Source organism: Ochotona princeps, chromosome 27, assembly GCF_030435755.1.
Source record: "Ochotona princeps isolate mOchPri1 chromosome 27, mOchPri1.hap1, whole genome shotgun sequence".
Lineage (NCBI taxonomy): Eukaryota > Metazoa > Chordata > Mammalia > Lagomorpha > Ochotonidae > Ochotona > Ochotona princeps.
In genome coordinates, this window is record NC_080858.1 from 2433948 (window position 1) to 2447119 (window position 13172).

Here is a 13172-nt window from a genome sequence, read left to right on the forward strand (position 1 = left end):
TTCAACACGTAGGAAATACAACAATTGTTGAAACGGTCTATCATTGTTCATTTTTGTTTTAAATACATACTTGCAGTGTATCTCAATATATTTAGCTACATATCAAGGGTCAAAATGGCCACTTGTGTTTTTCAAGGAAGATATTACAACCTTAAGAAATACATCTGCTCATTTCCAGTCTCCTGGAGAAGAAAATAGCAAGGAACCAGGAAGTTGTGGGTAGCACACTGCCTGCCAGGAAGCTGGAGTGAGCCAGGAGCTAGTGTCCCCAGGACATGAGTGCACTCACTAGTCTGTTGTGATTTATAGTAAGATAGTGGGGGTGAAGGGTCTGATGACACAAATGTCAGAACTGGGGGATTTCAGAGAGCAGCATGGCCTGAAATCAGAACTAAAGAAAGTGACGTGAACCCCAGATCCAGCAGAATGATGCATCTTGGGAAGTGGCTGAGTAGCACGGGCTTTGGAGGGAGCCCAAACAGGAAGGAAATGGCCAAAAGATGATTCAGATCAGACATTTTGTAAATAAAATTTATTGAGATTCACTTACACCTGTTCTTTTGCCTGTTACTGGTTTCCTGCTATGGCCAGATCTGGGTACCTCACACTTTGCTTAACTGTTGGAAATACCTTCTTAGGTGACTTCGCTGTGTGAATGACATCCAATATGCTTATGCAAATCAAAATACCTATAATTTTAGGCCACGCAGTCTGATGGGACCACTCATGGTTGATGACCCAGTGATGACCCAGACATCATTATGCAATGGGTTACTGTAGCTGGCACAGACAGTAGTGGATTCACAAAACTAGCATTGGCCCTCTACAGGAAATGCCTGTTGGTTCCTGAACAGGAGATGGCTTTCAGGGGATGGGGTACAGGGGAGGCACGTAACTGGAAATTTGTGGGAACACAAAATCTGAGTGATAAGGAATGACCCTGGGATTATGGGGCAACCAAGAAGGATGCGGAAGGGCACACGGGGCAGACTCGACCTTCTGTGTCTGGGGATGACTGCTGATGCACTGGCGGCAGAGTATGAGCTGGGTATTGTCTGTTCACCAGTGGGACCTGGGATCAAGAAGGAAGCTCCGGCAGCGGACCTGAGACCCCCACAGAGACAGGAAATAGAGACCAGGGCATCTCTGGCTCCAGAGTGATTGGCTTGAGCTCCCGGAATTACTTTAGCCTCCCAGGAGTGGTAGGAGCTTTGGGGTGTGGTCACACGGACTGCTTAAGCAGTGAGACCAGAGCACAGTGGCTGGGGATCTGGACTTTTCCACCTCAGAGATAATAGAGCTGTGGCCCTTTTACATTTTCTTACTGGGCCTGTAAGTAAGGCTGTGCTGCAGCTTGAAGAAAGCTGCCCATCACAGAGAGATGACATACCAAGCCACTCTCTGCTATGGCTCATCCTGCTGGCCTGGCACTGCCGGCAAGACCTGGAAGCCCAGGCAGATGTTGTCTGGACAGGAGCAGTGGGCTCCGCTGTCCACTGAAGTCCAGGTTCCCACAACCCGAAAATCCAGACCAGATTTTGTTCCCAGCATTTCCCAGAAGCATTTACTGTGTGTATCCACATGGCAGCCATCTGCAGGATGCTCTTCAGAAAAGGGAGCAGAGAAAAGACCACTTTTTCTTCTTTACCCTGGACCCCAACTTGATGCTCTGTGAAGTGTCTGCCTGTAATTCCGAATGGGTGGAAACTCTAGGGCAGGGACAGAAGGCATAATTGCAGTGGCTGCTGTACTTCTCAAGGCAAGGCCACCAAGGCCACATTCTGCTTCAAGCTGGTTTCTGAGGATGCCTGACAGGGGTGGGGAGGGGGTCATGGTATGTCTCTGGGAGGCAGGTGCATGGCATCCCCGAAGCCAGGTAGTAGAGCTATTCGGAGAAGAGGACAATGAGGCTCTAGAGAACCCCGGGACTGGGCAAGGCAGGGCCATCCTTCTGGGAGGGATGGAACAAAAACCTGTGCTGAGCTGGCCTGGGCAGCAACAACTTATAGAGGTCTCCAGTCCCTTCCACACACATGCAGCAATCAATACCATCTATCACTTTAGAAGGAAATGTCTCCTACCATACCACTGCCAGGGAGGCTGAACAGGGGCACGGTGGGTGCACCAGGCAAGCAGGCCTCCTTTGCCTTGTATCAGTAAGACAGGGCTGGTGAAAGGCCAGAAAATACCTTTGGGATACCAACAGTGGAGGGCTCAAGGAGAGCAGGTATTCCCAAGAGACTCAGCCGAAGCAATGAAGGACCTCCTTACACTGTATGGGCTGTGGTTTATACCCAGGACAGAGGCAAGGTCCCAGGCAGCACTATCAACCTTGGAGGAAGGAGGTGCTCGATACGGCCAAGAGTGGGGTCAGTAGGGAATCGGGCCCAGACGGTTATGGTCAGCCACCGTGAAGTCCAGGGACTGATTGGCATCCTCATGACTGAGGATGGGGTATTTTTCAGAGCAGCACCCTACTGGGATGCTTTGGCCCCTTCCTCAGCCTCATGGCATGGATGGCATGGAGTCTGAGCCCACAGCGTGTCCCTGTGATGGTGGGGAAGAGGTCCAGGGGAAGAGATGAAGGCAGGTCCAAATGAACTGCAGATAACCATATAATCATGGACAGCCATGCTGTGCCTGTCCTGTACCACTGAGCAGGAAGATCCTAGACCCTCACATCCCGACCTTCTTGCTTTCCCCTACCATACCTTAGTGAGGGCTATGAATGTAGCACAGCTCATACAATCAACTCCAACCCACCCCATAAATGGGAGAAGAAAAGGCAGGTGGTTGGCCTGAACAAGAGTATTTCTAAGTGTGTGTGCAGCAGGGTCTTGGCAGACAGAGGCCTTCAGAATGAGGCTGTTTAAAAAGGATTTAGGGGGCCCGGCAGCGTGGCCTAGCGGCTAAAGTCCTCGCCTTGAACACCCCGGGATCCCATATGGGCGCTGGTTCTAATCCCGGCAGCTCCACTTCCCGTCCAGCTCCCTGCTTGTGGCCTGGGAAAGCAGTCGAGGACGGCCCAAAGCTTTGGGACCCTGCACCCGTGTGGGAGACCCGGAAGAGGTTCCAGGTACCCGGCTTCGGATCTGCGCGCATCGGCCCGTTGCGGCTCACTTGGGGAGTGAATCATCGGACAGAAGATCTTCCTCTCTGTCTCTCCTCCTCTCTGTATATCTGACTTTGTAATAAAATAAATAAATCTTTAAAAAAAAAGGATTTAGGGGCATGGGGAACTGTCCACCTTAAAGACCCTCTTTATGGTTTACTGAGCTAACTCCAGGCATTTGTTCAGCTGTTTCTTGATTTTTCTGGCTTGACCCTCTCCTCATCCCGGGACTCTGGGGCCAGAGGGGCACCTGGCTCATGCATAATTGCCTTAACACCCTTGCATGGCAGCCAAATATCATTGATGTTTTGGCAACCAACATGTGGCATTCCTTGACCAGGTGAAGTAACACAGAAAAAAAAAAAATCTTAAGGCAGTTACACACAGCTATCACAAGCCTTCCAGATGGCCAGAGCCAATTATTTTGATGTACACCTGTGCTATTTCCTCCAGCAAAGGCCAGGCACACCCACAAGATAAGGAGCAGGCATGCACTGCATATGGCCATGGTGGCTCAGGATCAGCTCCTCTTGGGATCTCAGTCTCCTGACAGCGTGGCCTTGACACTGAGCCTTCAAGGGACTGTAAAGGCAATGTGGCTGCTGCCTGAGCAACCAGCAGGCTCCATGCTACACGAGATGGGCTTAGAGCAGCCAGCTTCTTCTAAACAGGTCTCCCTCCCCTACAAAGCAGATGAGTTGCAGAGAGTCAATCAGCTGCATTTTAGTGAACCATATTTCACACTACACACACAGGGCTGTTAGGTACAAATGTTTCATGGAGAATCTTTCAGTCAAATTAGATCCTGGTGAGGAGATCATCACTTTTAAATGTACTTATGATCCCTTATAGGATGTGTTAACAACCTCCAACTGAAGTGGGCGGGGTATTGGGAAAAGTGTGCTTGGGCCAGGTTTGGTCAACCCACCTAGTATTTCATAGATCCTTGCTCTCCTCTCATCCACATGCCCTGAGCAGCTTGGTATCTGGGGGTCCATGAATAAGGTCCAAATGTCCACTGTGGAGGTGACAGAGGGACCAGGCATGATGCATGAACACCCCAAGGGCCACAGGCCCAGTCTGTCAGCTCTGTAGGTACCCCCTCCATTACAGGAGAGCTGAATAAAATTGACTGTGCCAACGGGCTGTTGGCCCAGATGTGGCTAGAGATGGAACAAAGTCTCTAAGTAGGGGCTTCTCCTCAGATGAACAGGGAGCCTGGATTCCATTAAGAGCAATTAAATGTAGCTGACTACAGACGCTCACCCTCTACTCCATCCCTCACCTCAGCCCCATCACCTCCATCCACCACCCCCCATGTGGGAGCAGGTGGTTGAGGAGGTTGCATAGGTACTCTCTCCCTTTGGAGAAAGCCTAAATTCAAAGTGATTTTGAACATATCCTTTCATTTTCCTGAAGGACAGTACAGTTATAATAAAAAAAAAAAGACATACAAATGCAAACAGAGATGAGGAGAAACAGCAAGAGAGCTATACTTACCCTACAACCACAATGATAAAATCTAGTAAATTCCACCCATTGCGGAGGTAAGCGTTGGGATGAAAGAGAAGTCCATAGGCTATTACTTTTAAAAATGCTTCCACAGTAAAAATTATGAGAAAGAGATATTCCACTCGTTCCTAGGAAACAAAAAGAGAAAAACAAATCATTAGGTTGGGGATCTGGAAACTTCTGAACCAGCAAATCTCATAAACCTGGCTACATATCGCATAACAAAGCTTCGGTCAGTGATGGATGACAGGGATGTTGATGGTCCCACATGACTTCCTTGCCCAGTCTCAGCTTGCATACATGTACTTTCTGGTGTTTGCACAATGACAAAATCACCCAATGGCACATTTCTCCATATGTAACAATGTGTAGCCCTTAAGTAGAAGAGGTGGTCCTTTGTGAGACGCTGTGGGTGAGACTCCCAGGTCTTATCACCAACCACATAACTTGTTCTGCCAGGAGAACTCCAATCTGCTAGGGAGGACATCCGCTGAGATATAAATATTACAGTTATGGGGAAGTTACATGTTCTTCCAAAACATCTTATTTCATTAGAGGAACACTTTGCTGCACTTTGTCCTGTCTTGCTCTACCGGAAGCAGAACTAACAGTGGACAGAAGCACAGAAGGGCTGAAGCAGAACCTCTGGCCACTGCACTACAATCCTGCATGCACAAGGCTGAAGGTAGGAGCTGTCGTGCTGGGGAGAGTGCTGGTCAAATCCTCCAAGGCGACAGAGTGGGACATTGAGATGCCAAAGATTTCTCTGCAGCAGCGCAAACAGAGGCAACCTACCCCCAAACGCTCATCCAGAAATCGTCAGTACTGTTCTTTGAGAGATAAAACAATTTGTCCAAAGCCATAGACTAGTTCATGGGCAAACTCAACCTTTGGAGAGTGGAGGCAGGCCCTGGGCAAGGGTGCAGATGGAGAAGCCTCTCTAGTCTGACGGGTGGGGGCAGGGGAGGGCTCCTCCCTCCCTGCTGCCTTGAAGAAGAGCTTTGCATGAAAGGTGCAGCTCCTGGCCCTGGCAGACTGCAGTCAATTGGACAACTCACAGGCTCAGTTGCTGCGAGTCAGCTCTGGGTGTTGATACATGCGCTTCCCTCCCCACTAACTGCTTTCTTGCACTCCACTCCAACCACACCAGCACAGAGACTAATGGCCCACACCAGATAAAGACTTGCTAGATGCCTTCATGCTCCATTGCTTGCCTCTGCAGGAGCCTTGACAACGTACTCCCTGTGGAGCCACAAGCATAGCACTGGGTTACAGAACTCCTATTAGTAAGTCATGCAAGCCTATCCACAGCCCTCTACTCAGAACCTCCAAATTGTTGCCCACCTCTTCTGTCTCTTCAGAAGGATCCCCCTAATGACTTCTTGGTTCACTCACATTCTAAAAAAGGAGCATTGCTGGACACGGGTGGGGTGAAAAGCTGAGTGTGGGGGAGCTCAGCCATGCAGGGGTCCTTTGCTTCCTTCCACTGTTCTCCAACTCCCTGATATTCAGCCACTGAGTACCCAGTTGGGGGAGAGCATTTTGAAGAATCAAAAACAGAATTGCTAGTGCACAATAGGCAATTTCCATGTGTTTCTGAGGCAACCTGAAGTCATAGAACCACTGATCTGTATGATGAAGGTGCAGATCAGGCAGCACCCTCAGAAAGTGGGGATGGAGCTGGACAGCAAAGGTGGGGCCCAAAGTTGACTTGGCCTTAAATTGCACCCATCTTAGAACCCTAAAATGGGTCTAGGGCCATTGGCTGCTTTGGTGTCATGACCCAGGAACAAGTCTCAGTGTGTGGGAGCCTCTCCTCTTTTTCAATCAAGTGACATCGGGTTAGAAGGTGCATCAAGGCACCACTGAAAGGTAAAAAATGTGTTGCAGAAAGGAACAAGGTGAGCTGAGGAAGTCTGGGGAAGGTGGGAGGAGGAAGACTGCCAAAAGCTATTCCACATAGGTCTCTTCACCACCCACTCCCAACTTGGTTCAGAGTTTTCAGGTTTAGCACCAAGGGGCCACTTCCTTCTGTACCCCCAGAAATCTTGCGATGGATATTTGTCAAGTTGGATCTGGGATGAAAAGAGAAGTGAAACAAAGCTGAGTACTGACTAGGTGTCGGGCTTTCACATACGCACACATGTGCTGGTTGTTCTGCCTTCCTTCACCACACACACACTCCTACTTGTCTCTATCCATCCACCCTCCCACTCATTCATTCCTCTATCCATCATCCATCCATCCACCCACCAATCCATACATCTGTACATCTACTCACTTATCCATCCATCCATCCATCCATCCATCCATCCATCCATCCATCTATCACTCCACCCACCCATATACTCAAGTCATTCATGATGATATGGTACAATAGCCAAATTATCAACAAATGACCCTGGATCCCTATCTGTGTCATTAAGGCAATGAGCCCTCTGGGGCAGGTAGCACCTAAATCAGAATTCCTCCTCTCCCCAACAATATTCGAAAAACTTAAACGTGTTGTTTCCTGGGAAGCTGGCACTCTCAGATGTCTTCTGTAAATAGCTAGCATCAGAGATCTGCTTATTCCCTCATTGACAAAGCTACATACCCTTGCTTACTTGCTTATAAAAGTAGTCTAATAGACGACAGGGCCTTGCCCTCAGATTGCAGGTCTAGAAACATTCTCGACCTGACACATCCATGGTGAGACAGGAGGACTGGGAGATCTGTGACTTCTCTTGTTGATCTCTGGCCCTTGCAAGGTCTCACAATAAATCCTGTTTCTTAGCCACATTTTTCTGACACCATGGAAAGTAGCATGTAGCATCCTAGATGGACTATCACCATGTGGCAACAAAACATTTACTCCAGTATTCGCAGGCATGCTATAAACACATTATGTCGTATGCTGCGTGCTGGAAATTTGAGAGAAGGGGTATAGAAAGTGGCCTCGAGGATCTATTTGTTTATAGGGATCAAAGGGACAGATGATTCCAGGATAGTGGATGTATTGTGTTTTGGAGGGCAGCACAACTGGCTCTAGTTGGGCCTCCCTCAGTAAGGATCTCTGAGTTGGAGTAGAACAAGAGCTGAGCAGTCAAACAAGGTGAGGGGATAATCAGGGCTCAGACTCTTACTACTAAGTTTTTGAAGGATCTGACATGGAACTGAAAAAACCCAAGAGCCAGAACAAAGGGCCAAGACCAGAATCTAGCAAGAAAGCAGCTGCTTATTTTTCTCAAGTCAGTGTGTGGCATGGGCATGTGCTGATCTTATGCTGCAAAGAGCTAACATCAGGGCAGGCAGGCCCTGGCAGATCATATAGAAAACTTGAACAGGCGAAATGGCTTAGTAAATCTCTTTGAAAAGACTCATCATGTTGTCATGGAAACTTTAAAGGTGAGTGTGATCCAACTGGAGAGAAAGTTTGATGAGGAAATTCTCATGCATGCCCCAGAGGCCTCTGGTTCTGCTGATGCCTGAACTGACGACAGAGGTGTGTGTGTTCTCCTGGGTCCTGGGTGGTCACACAGCTCACTGAGCCTGCACCCAACACTCAGATGAAAGCCAGCCTTTCTGTGATCTTGGCAAGTGGGAATCTTTGGAAGCCAACCTGGGCTTACTATTGTAGGTTAAGGTAGCAACAGGCAGAGAAGGTTGAAAAGCTGTGAGACAGAGGATACATCATAGAATCCTAGCTTGTTAACAGACTGTCAAAGCAGCAAAGGATATCTCAGGCTCTCAGGGGACCCTGAACTCACCAGCCACCTTGGGGCAGATGCAATAACTGTGCCTTGCAAACACTGCCTGCATCTGTCCCTCCTGTCACTATCTCTACAGATCCACTACTTCCCAGGCTCCCTCTCTGATGTATTTCCATTTCAGTTTTCTTCTACATGTCTTGCCTCTCTCTCTGCTCATTTCTTAGACCAACTACCAGCAGCTGGGTAGCCGTCGTCCTAGCCATGCCTGAAATACTGCAGAGTTCAGTGCAGGTAGCTCCATGTTCCAGAGTCATGGTTCCTCCTGAGTACTCGAGGAGCTGGACAGTGATGAGCCCGGGCTCTTGCACTGTCCACTCACCCTCTCCTATACACGTCCCCTACTCTATCACTACCTAATAAGCTCCTGGAGGGCAGAGACTCAATCATGCTTTGAGACAGTAGTCTTGATTCTGGTACCAGCTGGCTGTGTGGCCTTGAGCAAGTCATTTGACTTCTTTGGTCTGTCTCTTCATCTGTAAGAAGACTGAGGGAAACAGTGCTGGAAACAGGTGAAGTTAGTAGGAGACTGTCTGAGTGGAGCCATTCTAATCCACTTGCTGCTTATGTAAGAGTCCTGACACAGAGAGATGGAGTCTAGGGAGTCAGCAGGATGGGAATGTGGATAGAAAATATTCAGGAAGAAGCACTAGCATACTTTCGTAACTTGGTGGGGAAAAAAATAAACGTAAGTTTGGGGTGCAAACACATTTTCAATTCATGCATATGAGAAGACTTTTATGGAAAACACTTTGAAAAAAAGCTCTACAAGGATTTCAACAAACTTTTTCACCAAACTAAATGTCTTTGGGTTCCATTTTAAAATAATTTTTAGAGTTATTTATTTATTTATTAGAAAGGCAGATTTAGAGAGAGAAGGAATATAGAGAGAAAGATCTTCCATCAGCTGTCACACTCCCCAAATGATCACAACCGTCAAAATGGAGCTGATGTGTAGCCAGGAGCCCCCTCAGGGTCTCCCACATGAGTGCATCGTCTCCAGACTTTGAGTCAGCTTTTGCTGCTTTCCCAGGTAGTAAGCAGGAAGCTGGATCAGAAGTGGAACAACCAACACACAAACCAGTGGCCAAAGGTGCTTCTGGCATTACAAGATGGTGGATTAGCCTATTGAACTATTGCCCTGACCCCTCCATGAACTTTCTCCAGTACCCTCATAGCTACCTCCTGTTGACCAGTCTGGAAGACAGGTACCCACTTTATACACTGGGTGCTACGTAAGACCTAATTTGAAACAAAGAATCACGACTTTTGTGTGGTTCTTGTAACTTTGAACATGAATTCGAAAGGGACTCACTCAGGGTCCCCACAAAACCTGCCAGCAGGTGAGTATGTTTCCTGATCTGGGGGTGGCTCCATCTCAGTCACAGCTGGATTCCAGGACTCCAAATGCCACAGTCAACCAAAGTACATTTTATAATGAAAGTTGCCCTTCACTAACAACAATATTAACCATTGTGCTTGAGCCTAACACTCCTTGTGAGCAGAAATCATACCAAAGTAGATCTCTCAGGATGAGTTCAATCCAGAGAGAATCACATGTGTGCGGTGTGCATGCAGACACACTCACACATCCACACACTCACACACATACACACACCATAGCAAGAGATGTTGAGCATCCTATGTTGAATACTATAAGGCCTAGAGGCCCTGGGTGTGAGAATTCACACCATGACAGCTTGTGCATACCTGAGCACTCACTCAAATTTAGGGAATGTATTCTATCGAAATTGTCCAGAATTCTACACCAAAGAGAACTGATGAGAAGCTTGGTTATACAATTTCAGCTCAGTACAAGGCACAAAGACAATCAACACAACAACACTTCAGGCAGCATGCTATTTCAGGACTTATGGAGCATTCAATGTGACCCTAAATACAGCCTCTTGCCTACGCGTGAATAAAAGACAAGGAAGCTACAACACCTGAGCTCCTCATCCTGCAATTCTCCTCCCAGGCAGTCACCAAATATGTCACAAACACTTCCTGAGTGTCTGCTCTGCCCCATGCCACTTGCCACGATGCCTCTTAGGACACTGATGGGCTTGCAGGGCATGAGAAGCTTGAAGAGTAACGAGGAGACACACCCCTAGCCAATGGGCCTTAGCACACACGGGATTCTCTGTGGCAGCCTGGGTTTCTTACGCTACAGCCAGAGGCTGGTTGAAATCTCAGGGTGCTGTGTCCAACAAGAGGCACTGGCAGTAAAGAGCCACCAATGAAGTAGGCTAGACAAGGCAGGCTTTGGGGATCCCATGTCTCTATTGGTGCTTGAAACCTAGCCGTTATGAAACCTGTGGTTACCAACAGAGAACTGGGTAAACACAATGTGGTTTACATGCATGAGAGAATACTAAATAACCTTAACAGGACTATGTTAAACTCTCACAATGCTAAAACAAGGGCAAACCATTACTACTTCAAGATAAATTGGAAGAAGCAAATCACGAAATGACATGTGATGTTGCTTATGGGTCTGATCAAACCTAAATATCTAGCAGGGTTAATACACAGAGATAGCAGGTAGATGAAAAGTCACTAAGGCCTGGAGAGAAACAGTGAGGAGTGGGCTACTGCTTCATGAGTAGAGTTCGTGTTTCAGAGGCTGAAAACATGGGACGTAATGGTGAGTGATGTCACAGCATTGTGAATAAAATCCATGCTACTGAGTCATACTTAAAATACTATATTGTGTATATTTTGGCACAATATTTATTTCTGATCTTTAAGGGTCCCCATTCAAAATCCTTAACAAGGACTAATTTACGGGAATGTTGCCAGCACAGTCTTTTATAGTGGGATCCTGGACAGCTGCCTGGGGCACCTGGAAGGGGTTAGATGGTTGGGCCAGGCAGGGCTTCTCCCAGGTCCTTCCAGAGATGCTTCTCTTAGAAGGGGCCTGATTATTGCCACAGGCTGCCCCCCCCCAAGGATATTCTCATAAGAGTAGAAAGGAACAAGAAAAACAATATTTAATAGCCCAAGAGCCAAGCAGCCTTAAAGAAAATAACTCATTTACTAATCTAGGGCAAATAGCAGGTGGGACAAGTTGGAAAGTACGCTAGTCTCATGGGTTTTACAGTAGCCCAGTGAGGAGGTGGGGAAAAGAACTCTTCAACCAGCCTGCTTCTCTGTACTGCCCATGGTACTGCCCTGAAGTAACTTTCTGACTAACTGCCTGCAGGGCCAGTCTCCTCTTCTTCAGAGCCAAGGCCAAAGGCACAGGCACTCACACCACGGTTCCAAGGGCAACCTTGGGAATTCGCAGGCCAGTTCTGTTTGCTCCCCTTGGGTCCCCCTCTGCCTGCTGCCATGACATGTGCTGATCTCTCGCAGGCAGCTCCTGCCTGCCGTAGGGTGTTTGGGCATCCCTGTGACCTCCGTGTAGGTTCTGATTCTCCACCTGTAACACCCCATAGTGCAGGAAGGGTCCCTTTGATTTTTCCAGCTGGTGAGGGAAAAATCAATCTTTGCCACATAGCTGCCACCATCACCGCTTGGTACGGTAGGGGGGCCCAAATGTGATGGGTCAGTCTCCTGCCCATGGTAGCTGCCCCTTCTCCAACCTAGGGCAGCCTTTTTGTACAAGGCTCATTGTCCTTGCACTGGCCAGCTCTGGCTCTCAGGGTATGACACGGCCCCTTCTTCTCCAAGAAGCTCACTGTGGCTCATGCATCTTACTTTCCCTTTGGAGGTAATGGAGTGGGGAGAGGGTGACAGATATGACCAATCGGGGCTGAATTACTCCAAGGGACAGTGGGACATTTGCTTAGTGACCTGTGAGCTAGTCTGTAATTTCCCATGTAGGGGAAGAAACAGCAGTGGCTTGAAATCTCTCTTCTCACTGTTCACTTTCTTTGGGGGCATGAGGTTAAGAGCTGGCCAGCCCAAGGGACCAGGACTCTGTCTTTCTGCTGCATCTGGCTAGCTGCCCCCCAGCCGGCTGCCATCATTGCTTGTATGGATACTTAATCGGCTTCCTCACAGAATCATTGACATCAGGCAATTTTGCTGCTAAAAAAAAGCCTCTGGAGGCATTTCTGGCTTTAAAATACAATCTGGACTGCACAGCATGGTCCCAGGACCTATCACAAGGGACTCCTACTAGGCTCACAGCTGTACCTTGAACTCTGGCCAAGCCTAAGGCTTGCCACACCCAAAACAGACAGGATGTGTCATGCAATCCATTTCATGTTCTTCCCATCCACGTCACAGCTCTACCTGTCGAACTGCTCCTGCTGTGTGATGCAGTGCCGTTGCCAGCACCTCGTCTGCACTTCCCAGCCCTCAGCTGTCTCCCCTGTCACCTGAAAGGATGGCAAGTATCACCTGTGTTTGCATTGTCTGCTCCGTTCCCTTCCAGGGAACACTGACCCTCATCTCCTTTTTGGATAAGCGAACAAGCAGCAAAGTGAGACAGGAAAGGGACTCTGGAAACACACACACCTGGGACTCCACCAACTCCCATCTCAACCATGCAACAGCTCCAGCACCTCTATCAGAAGGCACAGGGCCCATGCTGGGGCTACACAAGACGCCTCATTCCTGTGCAGAATCCCAAGACGTTCATTTGATATTCCTGAGGCCCAGGGGACTGTGTGTTTCTATGGATGGCATGCGGAGGTGCAGCTGCAAGGAGCCATGCGCTGGCTACCAGGTGGACTCCTGTGGCCTCTGCCTGCTGCTGGTCAGACCTAGTGAGTACCCAGTGAGGTGCACCGCCAGCTTTACTCATCAGCTAGACTGAGAGGACTCCATTTCTTTTCATCCTTCACTAG

At 48.4% G+C, this 13172-nt stretch overlaps 1 protein-coding gene across 13 annotated transcripts in view; it reads right to left on the minus strand.

The window, feature by feature from the left end:
- The window catches only part of CACNA1C (calcium voltage-gated channel subunit alpha1 C), a 656633-nt gene that overhangs the window by 195042 nt on the left and 448419 nt on the right, over positions 1 to 13172 (minus strand). For all 13 annotated transcript variants that reach the window (XM_058656024.1, XM_058656022.1, XM_058656023.1 and 10 more), the window contains exon 4: positions 4613 to 4752. In XM_058656024.1, coding sequence (XP_058512007.1) covers positions 4613 to 4752 — 140 coding nt within the window. The remainder of the gene's footprint in view (positions 1 to 4612; positions 4753 to 13172) is intronic.